This window comes from Staurois parvus, unplaced genomic scaffold (genome assembly GCF_062004578.1).
Source record: "Staurois parvus isolate SC_StPar_1 unplaced genomic scaffold, SC_StPar_1.0 ptg000530l, whole genome shotgun sequence".
NCBI lineage: Eukaryota > Metazoa > Chordata > Amphibia > Anura > Ranidae > Staurois > Staurois parvus.
The window spans coordinates 1,984,553-2,003,155 of record NW_028318326.1 but is presented as its reverse complement, the minus strand read 5'-3'; the positions used below and the strand labels follow the sequence as shown (position 1 = coordinate 2,003,155).

Below are 18,603 nucleotides of genomic sequence, written 5' to 3'. Positions count from 1 at the left end.
AGTGTCCAGCAGAGCACTGGTTAAAGGTGGTAGGAAGAGTTTTTATTCCCCCTGATTGTCCTGAGACTGCATGATGTCCTGGACAGCGCTGATTGGCCCTGTGCTGATCACCTGCACTCTCCCAAGTCTCTACCAATACATACCAAACTGAGCATGTGCAGCTTACACCCCTTAAGGCTCTGATCTAGCAGCAGCTGGATTAGGGACAGTAGAAGGGGAGGATCAGAGCAGACAGGATCAAAACATCAGCAGATGGATTGGGGACTGTGGAATTTGGGGAGGATCAGAGCAGACAGGAACAAACAGCCTTTTTACACAATGTGGAGGAATAACCCCTTAGCTTCCACAGTGAGTATAACAAGCATGCTTTACTGCATATACAGACTGATTTGACTGTTGTGGGTTTAGTAACACCTTAAAGCCAAACTAAGTGAAAGCTTTGTTAAAAAAAAAAAAAAAACCCACAAAGTGGGAAAGCAATAGAACCCACCTCTTAGGTTTCTACTGTACTCACTCTTGCTATTGGGAGAGGAAATGATGGGAAATCTCTCTTTGAGCACACACATTAACACGGGGAAGGGTTATAACCGGAGACGGGTTATTACCAATGATTTCCTCTAACATCCACCCTTCTTTCTTGTCCTGCTGTCAGAGGGATCAGTGCTGTGAAATCTTCCCTAACGCTCATAAACAGAAATGTAGTAGTATTAAATCTTTTCACATTCATCCACATTTAAACATTTTGGCTGGAGTTGGGGTTTAGAGCCACAGAAGGATATTTAGGCAGAAAATGCACCAAAAAAAAAAAAAAAAAAAAAAATCCAGTTCAGGGCATTGTAGTCCAAAAAGTGTTCGTGTGAACCTCTAATGCACGTGTGTCAAACTGGTGACCTGCCAGCTGTTGCCAAACTACAAGACCCATCATGCCTCTGCCTTTGGTAGTCATGCTTGTAACTATATCAGTCTTGCAGAGGCATGATGGGTCTTGTAGTTTCGCAACAGCTGGAGGGCCACCAGTTTGACACCCCTGGTCTAATGGCTTGCCAGTTAGTGCATTGCCAGCCTACTCAGATGAATTGTGGGCTGGTGCATAACGCAGCAGCTCTAAACAGCATAAATAGACCCAAAAGGTTACACTGTTGGTCAGGTTGAAAAAAAACAAAAGTTCAACTAAGAGGGAACACCCACCAAAAACAGACAGGTAACCCAGAGGAAGGCAAAACCGCTATTAAAAGGCATGATCCACTTTGCTACAGTGGAAAAAAAAATCCTCTTATCCCCCACCCCCAGGTGGCAATCAGATATTCCTTGGAGCAATCCCTTGTATTATTACCTTTATCATTACTACTATACATTTGAACTATTTGCCATATACCCTACAACTACTACAATGCATTTATGTAAGGAGACGTCTGCCTGTTAGGGTGAGGTTCTGTGGTATGGACTGAGGTGGGTTTTTTATGACAACACTACCATGTTTTTCTTTCTTTGTCTACATGATTGAATAAATGTAGAGCTAAAACCATGGTTATCCTCATTTCTTGTCATGGTCTGGTGATGGTACTGTATATACTTTTGTGAATTATGAAGAGTAAAAAGGACAAAATCTTCCCTTGGTGGGTTCTGGTAACACTGGGCACTTAGGTTTTTGTTATTACCTTGAAGAGTTCAGCTTTAGGGAAATCAGGCGCAAAGATTTAGCCAGTGGCTCAGTTTTGTTGCTATGCAGGCCCCAATCCAAAACAAGCTATATTTTTTCAATATGCAAACATTTACTTTTTTTTGTGTGAGGGGGGGGAAAAAAAATAGCCATGGCAAAGCCAGGTAAAGATTTATCCATAAGATGTAGGTATTGAGCATAGTTGCAAAACAGAAACACCTTCCCTGTATTGTTGGAGGTTGAAGAGATGCAAACTACAGCAACTCACTATTGTTAAACAATCATAAATTTATACTAAATATGTAATCCACAATTTGTGTACAGCCCCCCCATCATAGCTATATTGTTCTGTGTCTTTCTCCAAAATGACAGCAGTGCAGCTGCTTAACTGTATCAATCATGGGGGCTATATTTAGGGATTACTGAGGCTGAGGGATTAGACTGGATGGCAAAAGCTGGTACACTCTGCAATGTCTCCAACATCCTTGTCATGCAAACATAACATTTTGTTCTAGGCTCAGTGCCAAGTACATACTGTATACCTAAGCTCTACCCTTATTTACTGCAGGCTATACAAGCTAAAAAGGCTACTCAAGATATAAATTGTTCAGAAGCCAAAATGTTGGATCAAAGCTAGTCTGGTGGTTATATCTATCTGTTCACATGTATACAAATGACAGTTGTATTAACTTACATTGACATTTTACAATACTTAAACAGTAGAACATGACATCACAAAAAAAAAAAAACCTTACCTCTACTTCATTGACACGGTTTACTGTACCTCAGATCTTTACTGGATCGTAGAATCACCCATTCATCCACGTTGTCCAAAAGACAGCACCTTATAGAAAGCTATACTTTAAAAAGAAAACAAAAAAACCTTCCATTTATTTCCTAACATGCATGATCTGCGGCTATCATCCTTTATCCCCACTTCACATCCAACTCAAACAAGCATGTGCACACCAGGTGTCTGGGTCATACTTACTCCAGGTCAGTAACACACTAACACTACAGGTAGGTATATGAGCCTCAACAGGTTAAGCAAGCTTTCACAAAGAATTTGCAACGCTTTTAATTGTCTTCTTGAAGTCTTAAGCTGGTCATACACGTGTAGACTTTTGGATGAAAATGTTTATAAGAAAAGTCGGCCGAAAATTCTTTGACAGCAAGGACAGAAAAATTCGAAGGGGCAGTAAGGAAAACTTTTCAAGATCAAACATTGATTTTGCTCCCACTATTGATTAGCAATTCAAATTCTTTAAACAAAAATCCTTGAATAATAATCTATAAGTGTATGGCCAGCTTTAGGCCCCATGCACAGTAGCTTAAAAAAAAAAAAAAACCACTAGTACTCTGAGAAAAATAAAAATGCTAATTTTGAGCTTTTTTTTTTCCTGCCAGAAAAACAAACTCTCAAAAATAAAAAACAAATGTTTTTATTCTGCCTGTGAACGCCAAGCTTAAACACCTCTAGAGTACCTAATGTGCATGGATACACAGGATACTGACAAATTCCGTGTGCGTGTGTGCTTTCTATAGAGTGCGAAAGGGCTCTTCGTGTGGAGTGCTACAATGCACCTCCCTCTACAAATTCCTATGGTATATACTTCTTTCTATACATGTGAATGGTGTGAAATAAGTGCTGTAGACCTCTGACTAAAGAATGCCTCTAAATAGCACATACAAAGAATATACATAAACGTTAGGATGGGAACTATAATGCACCTCCCCCTTTTTTATGAATACACTTTGGTGAATAAATACCTATAAGTGCATGCATCCAGTTTGGGGCTATACACCACATAACCCCCAAATTAGATGCAACCTCATGCACTGGGGAGCTTATGTATGAATATCACAATAGTAACAAATACATGTGAATAATCCGATTACTACAGAGCACCATGCTCCTCCATAAAAATTTCACAAGTTAAAAAAAAAAAAGTGGTCTTTTCATCAACCCAAATAGCAGATCAAACAATACAAGTGGATGTAGTCTAGGTATTGCAAAGCTCCTAACTCATCCAGAAAATCAAAGTGACACTGGGTGGTCTTGTCAACAAACCATTGGTGATACGTGTTTCACTTGTGCTCCCCTCCAGATGTATAGGATAACACTAAAAAACTAGCCCTACATTGGTACCTTACCCCATTCAGAATATCCAAATTTACGAAGTTCGCCTCCTCTGCGTGCTGGAGAGGCTGTGGTAGTGTGGGTCATCTTATACATATGTTCTGGTCATGTAAAAATCTGACTAGTTTTTGGCGTTCTGTTTTTCGATTTATCTCTAACTTAACTGGTCTTATTACACCACCTAAACCTGGTCTTGCAATTCTAAACCTGGGGATTGATAAATTCCCTAAATTCTGCCGTACAGTAGCAATCCACATTTTATTAGCAGCTAGAATGGGCATAGTAAGAAACTGGAAATCCAATAGTTCACCAAACCTCTCAGATGTCTTCGAGATCATACGTATACATTACCTTTGTGAATCCTAATAAATGAGGTATTAGACCGCTCTTTGAACGCCAATGGAAGATTTGATATGAATACTCTCCATATATGTAGCAATTGTGATCCTAAATAGTCTGTTTATAATACAAACCCCTAAAACCAGACACAGAAGCTCCTCATACTCATTGTCAGACCTACTGTATAATTGTTTAATAAATAGTTTTCTTTTTTTTGTTCTGTTTGAATTATTTAAATTGTTAGATTCCTCCCCTGTTCCATATGCAAAGTATTGTGCCTAAAAGATGAGAAATAATTTCCAGTATATATACACCGCCATTTGTAGAAACTATAACTTTCACATAAACCAATTAATTTACATGTATTGGGATATTTATTTATTTTTTTTGTTAGCAAAGACATGTAGCAGAATAGATTTTGGCCTAAATTTATGATGAAATTTGATTTTTTTACTGGAAATGTTTTATAGCAAAAAGTCAAAAATATTTTTTCCCCAAAAATTTTCAGTTGTTTATAGCGCAAAAAATAAAAACCGCACAGCTGATCAAATACTTTTGAATAGTGATGACAAATAATGGGGGAAGCAATATCAACTCCACCTCACAAAATGAAGTCTTTATTAGGGAGCCCTTGTCGAACCAATGTAACACAATATAATGGAGCAGTCAAGCGACATCTGTAGTGTGCACACACTAAACAAAACACTCAGTATCACTACATACCTGACACACCAAAGAGTTTATTGTATTTATACTGGTTTTAAATGTATTTTAAAAAAATTTACAAAATTATTAACCTGTGTCCACTGGCTTTTGTCTTGTGCTGACGACATCGGTTTTAGATGCTTTGGAGGGCAGATGCACCTGTCAATGGATTCTGCATAATCTCCAGTTTTGCATCCCACAGATTTGAATAGATTTGCACAATCCACATGTAGAAAACAGGCCCTATAGGTAGACACCACTTCATACGCCAACACAGCAAGTTCTAGATTTCCCAGAAATAACACTATGCACATTCAGGTTTCTTTAAAATGTATTTTATTTTTAAAAAAGGCCACCATTCACACAGTTAAATTGCAATTACATGCTGTTAAAGGAGATGTCCACTCAATAGAACATGGTTTTCAATTATAGAAGTCGCCTAACACAAGTACATAGATAAGTATTGATAAAAGTTATTTGCAGTGCAGCTTCATGGTTCCTTTATCAAGCACAGGCTGCCCAAATGCACAGGGCAATTCAGCAGTGCCAGGAAATAGGTAACAGTAACAGGCGAGAGAAGTCCTGTCAGCCCCCCAAAGGATGACAACTCATTAAACAGGCCAGCAGGAAAAATACCTTTACATCTGCATAGTACCTGCACATAGCTCATTTTAGACTGTTGCTGACAATTGCCAACCCAAACACATCACTGCCACCTTTCCTGCTCCATAGTTATCTGCTTACATTTTGTGTGGGATGGAGAATCCTATGGTTTAGTTTTCTGCACTGGACTGCATGTGTACAAAAGCATCATTGACAAGTCCACATAAGTAGTGTCAAAACAGATCCCCGAACCAAGTTTACCATTGAAAAGTGGTGCAAGACCAAATCTTTTTCAGAATGTAAGCATAATAAGCATCCCAATGGCCAACTGAAGTTGCACACATGGCAGGCAGAGAGAACAGCTGCTGTTTTGAGAGGTACTTGCTTAGCACAGTTAGCCTTCAATGAGGAAGTGCCGTTACTGGCTGGATTTACAGGCGAGAAACTTCTCAATGGATTCACAAAAAAATCAATTTGCTGAAAAAAAAAACAAAACCCACTGTATACAGTGAAGCATGAGGCAAAACATGTGGACTAGTAGGATTGGTGTTCACATACACGTAGACGTCAGGAGACAGTGAACTCCATTCAGAAGGCCAACACAATAGGACGAGGGCTCATTCACACTTGTGCCTTGTGGGATGATCAGCTATGCCACCACTCATTTGAAGGCTTGAAAGTTCAGTTGAGAGCGGCCATAAGCATGCTGGCAACCTTGACAATTATCAGAGACATGAAATGTAACTCTTCTGGGAAACAAAGCAGAATTAAAGCCACTGATTTAACTGTTTCCCATAATCGTTACTTTCAAGGTATGCCATGGAACGATAACCGTTACATTTGCTTGTGCTCCCAACCGAACTGTCAAGCCATCAAATGGCTGGCTTCATAACTGATCACATGTACAGCACCATGGTAACTGCAGATCAAACAAAATCCAGGATGGCAGCTTCCTTGGCTTTAAAGGATAGGAAAGTTTAGTTTTGATTAAAATTGGTGGGTTTGGTTCCGCTTTAAAGCAGAACTAAACTCTCCTATCCTTTACAGCTAAGGAAGCTGCCATCTTAGTCTCTGTTTGATCAACAGTTGCCAAGTATTTAAAAAAAAAAGTGAGCCAAGTTCAATAAGATTTGAAATTACAACAGTCAAGCCCAGAGTAAGCAAGCTAAAAGCAGCAAATGTAACCATTTAATAGAAATGACTGAATATTCAGATTCTTATATAAGCCCAGGATCCAGGTGGTTAGAAAACAGCATCTTCCCCCTATGGCCACTGGATAAAAAAAAAAAAAAAAAAAAAAAAAAAAAAAAAAAAAAAAGAGGCAGCTTATCTGAAATACACAAGTCAAATTTTCAAATACTGAAGAAAGTTTATTTAAAAAAAAAAAAAAAAAAAAGTTAAAATAGTTTGAGTAGACAGGTCCTTTAAATAATCTGTCGACCAGATATGTTCTCCTCTTAAATCAAGTGTGCACATTTCTTTCAATTTGATTACATTTTAAAACAAAGCAAGAATTCATACCGCATTTGGGTTCTCAGGAACTGAAAAGCATAATATGACAGTTAATACTTGGGATTCATTACATACCATGTTCACAAAAAGGTACCTTCCACTTTTGGTACAGCCATGTTTGTTTATATTTATTAGGGGAGGTAAAAGACGTGACCAGATTAATCTCCTCTCTTTCATTTTCTTCCCGCCATGATTCTGAGATATTGTAAAGCATTATGGGCAGCATCATTGTGAGCGTTGCCACAAGAAAGACCTGTTCCATGGCATACAGTGACTGGACTGGTGGAGAGCTCTGCAAGACACTGGAACTGTCCATTGACACTAAGTTCCTCTGGAGAAAAAAAAAAAAAAAAAAGTTACCATTACATTTACCAGGTATATAAAGGACTGTAGTGGGGAAATGGCTTTATTGGGAAGTAGTATACTAAAGATCAATTTTCATAGTAAATATACTAGAACACATATGGCTACCCATTTAGTAAACAAACTGCATATTACAGTCAAAATACATACATGCCAGCAGTTTTATCAGCTGAAGGATATGAACGTTTGTCCAATCTTCAGTTTTGAGCTGACTTCCAATGATTCTCTCAATGAGCTACTGACAGCAGCTCAAACCATAGGAATACAGAAAGGATCACCAAACTTAAGATGGATGACAGAGTCTAATACAGATTTGTGAGATCAATGTTTCTCTGAGTTAACCCAAGAATTATCCTGTGTTGAGCCCTGGTGAATGAATGGTGCTACTCCCAAAATGCATTTGCTGGTTTTATAGGACTTATTCACAAGATTAAAATGATCTTGGATTCATTTGTTTTTGGTTTGGAACTCCTTTTTGTCTTCCTATGGTCCCAGCTTATGAAAGGACAATAGAATAGAAGAGAAGTAGAGGGACAAGCTCATCTCTCCTCTAGGCAGCATGTTACTCATCTGCATACGAGTACGCAACAGAACCCGATTTGTTCCTCTTACTATATCTCTTGATCCAAGTTAAGGGGAGTTACTAAGGTCAGAGATAAAGTCAAATTTGCCTACAGTAGATAAATAAATTGGGAAAAGGATTTTTGTTCTAGTCATAACATTTTCTTGGGAAGTCCATTAAGGGACACAGATGTCACATATTGTAGTTATACTGCCACAGGAGAATCAGACACTGGCAAACAAAATAACCTGTACGATAGCTCAGCGTAACTACTTTTCTACCTAGCATGCTCAGTTTGTAGAAAGCAGCAAGATCATAAAAAACAGAGGGGTACCTCAATGGACTCGAAGGTAAGACAGTAAGGGAGTACAAAAATCCTATTTTTCTTTTTTCGTCCCATTGAGGGTGCAGGAATTATATAAAAATTGGGACTTCCAAAAGCACTCCAGCTGAGGGGTGGACATAAAACAAGAAGCCCAGAAAAAGCCCTGAGTTGCAGAGTCAAATAGGCTCGAAATGCTCCAGACTCCTCAGATCCAATGAAACTGTAGGATCTGAGGCATGAAGGAGAGCAGTCTTATCAGGACAAGTGAATATAGAACAGGGAGTAGTGCCAGAAAGGCCCCATTCTTGTATTTACAGATCAGACAATGGGGAAGGACCTACCCCAGGTTGAACAAGTCGGATTAAATTTCTCAAGGCATCACCTGTCCCTGATGGATAACTGCAGCAGGAGACTAGTTTGTTCTGCCCGCAGGCAGCCCAGGGAAACTTAGGTTCTCCTCTGACATTCTTCCCCTGCAAAGCAGACTCTTGAGTCACACCTAGGTTTGAGAACTAACAGATCCAGAGAATATGAACCACTAGTTGAAAAATTACCTCTCAAAAAGGGGATAGTTCCAGCACTCTTAAAATGGGACCAGGGTGTGTGTAGTGAAAAGACCTCTGCAGTTATAATTATACAGGATTTAGATAGAACCAACAGTGTGCACAGCGCTTTACAACATGAAGGTAGACATTACAGTTACAATACAATACAGTCTAAGGAAAGCAGTTAAAGAGGTTCTAAAAGACCAAGGTTGGAGACAAACAGGGTACTGAGACTGCATCAATAAGCCGAAATGATCTCTTGTAAACTGTGACAGGAGACTGGAGCCTCATCACAGGCACTGGAGGATTCAAAGTCAAAAGTTGTTCTAAGGCCTCAGAAAGAGCAGAGATGGATCTGCAGGGGGATGCATGGGAGCATGCTTACACTCTCTGCAGTTATTATTCACAAAGGATATTGTAGAAGGGGGCTTATCCTTGGCTGGCTTACAGATTTCTTGTCCTGTCAGGTGTCCTATCCTACTGAAAGAGGCAGTATACCTTGATAGTATGGTTCATGTGTGCCTCAATGGGTGAAAGAAATAGTTTATCATTTTTAAAAAGAATACATAACTGCAATGAATTGGGTTTTTAATCCTGTCTGGAGTTCAGTTTTAAAGAGCAGCTCCACCCAAAGGGGAAGTTCCGCTTTAAGGACTGGTCCCCTGCTCCTCTAAGGATTGGTACCTGTGGGGAGAGCAGATACCTGAAATCAACAGGTACCTGCTACCACTTCAGCTACGATCGCCTAAGCGATCGGAAGTAAAAGTTGTCCTCTCCCTTCCCTCCCCGCAGTCTTCTGGAACACGTGACAGGTCCCGGAGGACTGCGGGACCATTCAGAAAGTGCAGCACTTCTTGCGTATGCACAGTGGGCACCGACCGCGAAGCCACAAGCCGTCACAGCTGGGTGCCCACACTGAAGATGCTGGCACTGGGAACACAGGACAGTCGGTGAAACAAGCTGCGGGGAGGACAATGCGGGGTCGCAGGACAGGTGAGTGGCTGTTTTTGTAGCTGCTGACTGATTTTTTTAAAGTGTGACTGGAACTACGCTGTAAAGACATTAAACACCCTAATTAAATGAATGCTTTTTCATGGACACCGAGCTCTGTAACCTTAACATATGCCTAGACAAATTTTCTTTAACCACCTTCAAAATTAGCAGCAGTGACCATTTACTGGAAAACCTTTGTTCACATCTATCAGAGTTTAAAGCCCAATTAAGCCACAGAAATAAATATTTGGTTAGACAAATGTTCACCTAGTAATAAGCTCCATTTTCATAGTCTTCCATAACATTTACTTTCATGTTATCGCACTTGTGCAATGGGTGTAAACATTACTGAACGGTCTAATTGGTAGTGCTCAGTGCACCCCAGTCTAACAGACCTCCATTCTTAGGAGTCACTAGTGTGAGAACGCTTGTGATAAGAGCTGCGTCTATTATGCAGTTATACTAGTATAGAGTACTCTGAGGGCAAAACGTGGATTTCCACTAGCAGAAAGGTAAAAATTGTATATTCGTACAAGACTAAAGAGAAAACAAGACTCAGGGCTTAAAGTGGATCATTGCGTAAATCAACATTGGCTATTTTGAATCCCTATGCTGCTAGCATTAGTAAATAGATAGGAAAGTATTTCATATTTACTTGTTTTAAAAAACGGTTTACATTTTTTAGCCACTTCCTAATTTCCATGCCTGGACAAATGTCATACATCCCAGGAGTCTTCAGGTGGGGAGGAAGGGTTTTCTCCGCTAAGCACATGTAAGCTAAGCACTGTATGCCTGAGCTAAGGGCAGATGGATTGCAGGAAGTAATTGCTACAAGAATCATCTGCTCTTACTCAAGATGGCCACGGCCAAAAATGTTAGGGGGTGCTTATCTAAGTGATTTCCCAGCACAATCCATGAGACATGGATGGATGGGCAAGTTTGCTTTGAATATTAAAAATGAATTAAATAGTGCTTTTGGTTTGTGGTGCTCAGATGCAGTGTAGCTCCACTTTAGGAAAGCATGCCCTGGATGCACAGGAGTGCAACCAAACAACTGTATCCTTCTGTCCACTGGAGAGCAAACAGTTGAGCTGTTTAACAAGATTCCCTTCATTAGGCTGCCATTCATATAAACTTTTGTCCATATCAGAGGTGAACAACAATTCTCTTGCATTCACAACTCGTGTCAGAACAGATAAAAAATAGGCAGTTTTTAAGCTTGTGTAACTGGACAGGCACAGACATTAAAGCTGAAAAGAAAGCTGTCGAGGGTGAATCTCTAATTACAATCATATAAAGTGCACTCTAGCAACATTGGTGATCTAGTGTAAAAACTAGAACACAAAAAAAAAGCCAAATTTTGGTTTTTTTTTGCAAAGTATATTGACGTCATTGACTTCCGTAATTCCACAGGACATGTTGGAAGCTTTCTTCTGCCTGAGAGATGCTTAGTGAGCAAGAATCAAAAGACTAAGCAACTCTCAGGCAAAAAGGAACAAAAGGAACCTGCTGATGTCAGACACCTTTACAGCAAGCAGGAAAAAAAACAAAACAAAGAACTAGGGGAAAGCATCCACAACTAAAGATAGTTAGAGCTTGAGGGTGCTTTTATGGGATACCACCACCACTACAGACCTCTATCAACTTCCTGAGGTAAGAATTACAGAACCTCTCCCTCTCGTTTTACCTTCAGAGTTCTTTCAGATGCCCTAATCACGTCAAGGATTCCATCAGCAAGATCTCCAGTCCAAAGTTATACATTCTGCCAATATCAGAGTTACCAACCTACTCCTAAAAATTGCAGTATAATTTTAAAATGGAGACAAGCCCTATTTGCAAATGTTGTAGCAGGCAGCCAGGTGAAACGTCAATTTCAGTGTGTTGTTTTTGAGTCTTTAACTGATTGAATATTTTATGTTCTCATCTGTGAACTAAAGTGGAGGCATTAAAGCGGAGCTCCACCCAAAAGGGGAAGTTCCACTTTAAGCCTTTGTCCTCCGCTCCCCATTAAGGAGTGACAGGTCCCAGAAGACTACAGGCCATTCACAAAGCGCAGCGCTTCTCATGCATGTGCAGTGGGCACCTGGCTGTGAAGCCGCAAGCGGTCACAGCCGGGTGCCCACACTGAAGATGCCGATGCCAGGGAGAGAAGACGGCCGGTGAAACCAGCGGCGGTGAAGACACCGCTGGACCCCGGGACAGGTAAGTGGCTGTATTTTAAAAGTCAGCAGCTACAGTTTTAGTAGCTGCTGACTTTTTTTTTTCCCCCAGGTGAAACTCCATTTTAATGTCCGGTGAATTTTTACTTGCAGCAGCACATAGGGAAATTGAACATCACAGGCCATTTAAACATTGGCATGTAGTCCACTATGTTTACTTCAAAATGTTAAGCTTTTGCTAAAAGATACAAGATACATTTTACTGGGTTTGTAAACTGGAAAATCCTCTGTACACCTCCAAAACTTTGATACCAAAGGCCTTACTTCTCAGACTTTACAGCCAAGCCCTGCTATCTACTATCCTACCTCAATGGCCAATAGAGGGCCCTGTCACTGAACTGGGGAAAGGCAGTTGATAGATATTAGTCTTGAAATCCAGGGTCCCTAGTAACAAAAACTAGTTGCAAAAAGGCACACTGAAGACTGTTTTCAGACCAGCAAAGGTAATCAGCAGGACCTCATATTTAAATATTTGACAGGTTCATTCAAAGCAATAATAAGCTGTTGAAGAAGGGGAACACTACATAGACCAAGCTGCTAGAACGTAATTTAGTCTGGGAATCTAAAGCTATAATGTATTCCAGAATACATAACAAAACTGCCTGCAACCAAAAATAGTGATTTAGAACATGAACGGTAAACATTGACATGTCAAATATTCACAAGCAAATGGCTTACATGTAGATGTATCTTTGGAACTTGGCACTAAACCAAATGGTGCGTTCATTAAGAAAATGAGATGTTCATACACCATGTATAAAACACTTACCAATATCCAAGTAGGACACACGGATGTCTTGCTCTTCTGCCACCTCTGTCAACATCTTCACATAATCTGTGTTAGGAATACTTAGTGGGCTTCTTTTCAGCATGTTTATTTTTTCTCCAGGTGAATTCTTCAGCTTGTCCCAGGTACAACCAGTGTTATTTACAATCCCCTTTTTCTGTAATGATCAAAATATTCAACAATTTTTTTACACTCCAGTCTTTGCTTACAAGGTGCTCATCACAGAACCCATACCCAATTTTCCAAAGCTAGAAAATAAAAGCGGACAACCAGAATGCTTTGCAAAACCTCTTCATATGTGAGACCTATGTTGGTTCCTGTTTAAAAAGAACACTTAAATTATTTATTAAAAGGCACTTTAAAAAAATTAATAAATTAATTAAAAAACAAACATGTTATACTTACTTGGTCTGTGCAATGGTTTTTCACAGAGCAGCCTCAATCCTCCTCAGGTCCCTTGCTGGAGCTCCTGGACCCTTTCTCCTGCCATGTGGCCCCAGAGCAAGCAGCTTGCTATGGGGGCACCCAAGCAGGCTCACTCCCAAGCCGCTGCGCTGCGTGTCCATTCACACAAAGCTACGGCTCGGCCCTATCCCATCTCTTCCCTCATTGGCTCACTGGCAGTGAATGAAAGCAAAGTCTCCCACTGCGGTCTCAGCCAATGAGGAGGGAGAGTCCCCGGAGAGCCTATAGCCTTATGTTGTTACACTTAAGCATGTTCAAGCATATGTACAAAGGTTTTTGTACTTTTTAAATATTATGGTCCAGGCTTAAAAATTGCCAATTTAAAATTCTTAGGTAGATATGAAAATACTGCACATCATTCAGTCTATCTAGTAGATGGCATTCTTTGCTCATTTTCATATGTAAAGCATGATAATTTCAGCTGTACTGAAAGAAGTCTTTTAGTCCAAACTAAATCTAGGTCCCTGGAAGTATTACTATAATGTGTAAGTATGCCGGTAGTGTGCCCTTCAATGTAGGTAGGTCCCCTTGACACTCCGTCTATCAATATCTTTCCCTAGGTCTATTATTGGGCCTTGCCACCTGGCTTAATTCTCTGTATTTTACAGGTGCAGGAATAGACCGAGTATATATGCTAAAAAACTGTCTCTTCCACAAAAAAAGGAGGACTGTACCTGATTATCTTTTATTTTTAACTTCAGTTAGGCTTGAGTCATCAGAGCACAGAGCAGTGACTCAACCTTTATCAGAAAGCTCAGTAATAGGTTCTCTTCAATCTAAGCCTCAAAGCAATCTTAGCTGTGTGGGCTCTAACTGCATAAAATACCCTGCATTTCCTAGCATGGTGATATTTTACATGCTAGCACGACTACTACAGAGCTGGATTTACCATTAATGGACAATACACCCAGACAGCAAAGTGATTTGGCCTTGGGAACGAGTGGTCAAAGTATTGTATAATGAAGACAAGACTACCCAACTAATTATTAGCTGCTAGATATATATGCCCTCCCCCAATCCAAACAGAAATTAAATATTTCCACTAACTACCAATGAAGGATTCACTGCTGCATTATTTTGGCAACAGAATTATCTTTGAGTGGCAAATACCCTAGGTACTCCACGTTATTCTTTTTATTTAAAATAAACATTCTTCAAACTAATGATCATACTGAAGTAACGAGCTGTAAGTATAATACTTTTTAGCGGGGTTCCTTGAGCATGAAAACTTCAATGGCCCTCAGGGGTAAAAAGGTTAAAAAAAAAAAAAAGGTGTGTACACTATAACCAATTCCACAATGTATCCAACATACAGCAAGTTAGATTTTATCACAACAATGCATGCAAGTATAAAAGGTTCTCTGATGCCATTGTTTTTTTTTTGTTAGTTTGCATTGTAGAATGCAGAGTAAGGCTACGTTCACACTAGCGTTGTGTGCAGGCGGCAGAGAGGCGTTTGGTAAGCGTTTTTACCGCTTCCCAAACGCCTCTGCCAATTCTGCACATTACAGCACATGGTGCTGTCCTAACGGGAGCGTTTGCGTCGCGTTGCGTCAAAACGGACGCCTCTGGAAGAGTCAGGAGGCTTTGAAGCCTCCTATTCTTGTCCATGGTGCTGCTCCGCAAACGCCCGGCCGGCGTTTGCGGTGCGGTTGCGACGCGGTTGCGGGGCGTTTGCGGAGCGGTAACACCACTCAAACTGCATTATAGGCGTTTGTGGGGCGTTATTAACGCTTAGCAAACGCCTAGCATCCTCCGCTAAACCGCGCATGCGGCGTTTGCGGAACGTTAATAACGCTCCGCAAACGCCGGACCAACGCTTGCCAAACGCTATAGGGGCGTTTGGCAAGCGTTGGCAAAACAGCCTAGTGTGAACGAGCCCTAAAGCTATCTAAAAATGAGCCCCACAGCTTAGGGATACAACTTGAAGGATACCCTTTATCTAAAAATTATGTTCATTGCTGGCAGATGCAAACTTAAAGTGTTACTAAACCCAGGACCCTGCATTCACTATGTCTGGTCTCCCACAGTACACAGAACATGAAAATGCAATTATTTTAGCAAATAAAAACTGCTAAATACATTTTCTCACCAGTAGTTAGAGCAGTCTTGTGACTTCTATCAGTGTCCATCAGAGTACTGGTTAAAGCTGGTAAGGGGAGTTTTCATTCTCCTCTGGTTATACTATGAGGCTGCATAACCCCTGACCCTCTGTCTGGACAGTGCTGATCACATGCACTCCCAAGAAAAACACCCTAGTGATACACACCAAACTGGGCATGTGCAGCTTGCTCCCAAGGCTTTGTTCTATCAGCAGATGGATTGGGGACAATGGAAGAAGGGGAGGCTCCGAGAACACAGGTTCAAACATCCATATACACAATGCGGAGGAATAACCACTTAGGTTCCACAGGGAGTATAACATGTATACTTCTACTGCATACACAGACTGATTTTACTGTTGTAGGTTTAATAACACTTTTGGTTAGGGAATTACTTCATGTCAATACTTGTTCAGACAATATCTGAAGTACCTTTCAGAAGGACAGTCAGCTACCATTTTTGAAGCAATTAATGGAAGCGGTCATTGATAATCTGCAATGATAGGTTTCCTTTAGTGATCTCCTAGTTGGATTCCTCATCGAGCACAAGTCTTTCGAGAAGTTAGGGCCAATTCATTTCATTATGCATGGCTGATCTGATCTATTTTCACTCAAAGTGACACTAAAGTCTTGTTTTAAACAAAAATTCTATATATGTATGTATGTATTACTAACTCAAAAATACCTAATTTGCTCTGAGCAAGAGATTTGTTTTTTTGCTGCTGTGATCTTATCTTGTTAGAGGGTTGCTGCGTTCGTTTTCCAGTGCCAATGTATGTAGGTACATAGCCACCCTCACTTGCTTGCTCCCAAGATGGACAAAGTATAGACTATGTCCAGGAATCTGCAGTACACAAAGCACTGCACAGAGCAACCACAACTAAAGAGCACTGCTCATTTAAACATACAGAAGGATGAGGGGGACAGATTCTGTAGCTCATGGGAGGACGTTACAAGGAGGCTGGAGGTTTAGTGCCACTTTAAATCTGAAACTTGAATTGATTTGTATGAAATATAATGGAAGCAAAGGGATTTCTCTTATGGCAGAACATACACAAATATCCAATAGCCAATATCCAAGTTTGTTGAGAGGCCTCTGCCATGAACCACTCCAACTCACAGTGAGTTGTGGAACTTTGCATTAATATGTGCTGAAGCAGCTCTCCAGCAAAAGTTCATGTCTGAAGACCTGGCACTTTTATATATTAGGACAGAAAGGTTCCCTGGTCAATGTATACCAACTGTTTCCTTTTGATTTTTTTTTTTCTTTCGAATGTACAGGATATTTCAGCTTACCATATATTGTCACACCTACCAATGAGATATTGAGATTATCAGTGGGAATGCTTCGCAGTTTAGCCAATAACTTCTCTGCTGCTATCCTCTTAGCCACTTTCTTTGATGTGCCTGAACCTGCAAAGAAAAGAATAAATCAAATGTATTTAATGGTGGCACTGCATGCCAACTGCATCAATGGCAACCCTTTCCCTGAGATCAGAGTCCAGAGACCATCACATAAAATATTTAAATATATTCGTGCTACCAGGTTACTAATCCGTAGCATAATGTATCTACAAATTAATGACATACCGAAATAAATTTTGGGAACACCAAAAGCTAACGGTCATACATATGAAAACACAAACATTACATTAAACAATCTTCCTCACGTCACCCTGTACTAAAGTGGTTGTAAATCCTTGAATATATACCCAATGAAGTGGCAAGCCTCAGGTGACACACAGAGGTTGATTTACTCAAGGCAATGACTGTGCACTTTGCAAATGCAGTTTGCTCCAGAGCTTAGAAAATGAGGTGAAGCTCTGCTAACTTCTGTCATCCAATCGTGCAAACAAAAATGTTGTTTTTTTTTTTTTTTTATTTCTTTGCATGTGATTGGGTATTCTTTGCAAAATGAAGATTTATCTAATTTACAAAGCTCTGGAGCAACTGCACTTGAAAACTGCACAGTCTATTTGCCTTTAGTAAATCAGCTACACAGAGATGAAACAAACCTCCCATACATAGGTTGAGTCCGTTTATCTGCAGTCCTCTCTTCAATGGAACCTTTTTTTTAAAAAACACAGATGAAAGGCTATTTCACATCTTGAATTTGATCTCAAACACTGCATAGCACAGAAACAGCGGAGTGTAATTTGAGACCTGAGTGGAAGGAAAGAGCACCCATCCACCCCCATACACAGTCTTATAGGGAAACCAACACAGTTAAGGCTGTCAATCAGCTTCTGCGAGCTGGAAAGGGAGGGATGGGGCATTTCCTGAGATTCTATGTTTCCAGGATAACCTGTCAGAAGTGAATAATGCAGATAGCAGAAGGAAGATAAAGACAGAAATCACACTCTTCTCTGGATTGAGGTTAGTACACACTAGAGTGATACTGCTCTGTTCATTCTTGATTTCAAAGGGTTACAACCACTTTAATTGTGCTGTCTCAATTGCATGTTGAAGAGAATATTAGATGCTTTTCGTACAATGAAAAAGGTTTATTGCATTAGGAGACCTCAACAGCTTCTCATTTTAGAACCTTCTTCTACTTCCATACTGGGCAATCTTTCAGGTTTTAGCAAATCTATGAAAACTACAGAGAACCTATTGTCAAAGAACCTTTAAGGATAATGAAACCAGGACAAACAGTACATAAGTGTTTGAGCACTTTTTAATAGAATCAAAGTGCTGAACCAGTCCTCTTGTGCCATCCTATTGGTTCATCTCTCATATGGATGGTTTTAATGCTCAACGGACAAGTATAAAATTGCTGCAATTGCCTTTAGAGTAATCTGGGATTCAGTGCTTCATAGGGCCTGGAAGGGTCATTGATCACGTAAAGCTATATGAAGAGACCACTAGGTAACCAAAATGCTTGAGTTTAGTGATCTTATATGACTCCTATAACAGAGGGCCATCACTTGCACTAGAAGTCATGAAAGATTTCTGCATGGTATTAGTTACTGAACACCAATGACAAAGGTGTAAAAAGACTTCACTTACAACAAACTATATTGCACAATTTCACCAGTAAATCTGCAGTGATCTAATGAAGAATAAATCCCCCAATGTCAATATTTTACATGTATAGCTATACAAATGTGATAACGGTACAAGTCCAAATTCAGTCCAGTTAACTTACCAGTTTCTACAAAAGTTTCCACTCTACAGGACAAGGTGAACTCCCTCTTATGAGCCGGTCCTGCTTCCTGCGATACAAAATACTCAGGCAGTCTCCATCCTTTTTGTACAGAAAGCTCCTATAGAAAGATGGATT

The 18,603-nt window shown here is 40.1% G+C and overlaps 1 protein-coding gene across 2 annotated transcripts in view; it reads right to left on the bottom strand.

Annotated features, from left to right (window-relative positions):
* Positions 1-5,163: 5,163 nt before the first annotated feature.
* PRKRA (protein activator of interferon induced protein kinase EIF2AK2) overlaps positions 5,164-18,603 on the bottom strand; it is a 31,516-nt gene continuing 18,076 nt past the window's right edge. For both annotated transcript variants that reach the window (XM_089690431.1, XM_089690432.1), the window contains exons 5-8: positions 18,469-18,586; positions 16,636-16,733; positions 12,736-12,910; positions 5,164-7,290 (exon numbers count right to left, since the gene is read on the bottom strand). In XM_089690431.1, coding sequence (XP_089546557.1) covers positions 7,133-7,290; positions 12,736-12,910; positions 16,636-16,733; positions 18,469-18,586 — 549 coding nt within the window. In that variant the 3' untranslated portion in view covers positions 5,164-7,132. The remainder of the gene's footprint in view (positions 7,291-12,735; positions 12,911-16,635; positions 16,734-18,468; positions 18,587-18,603) is intronic.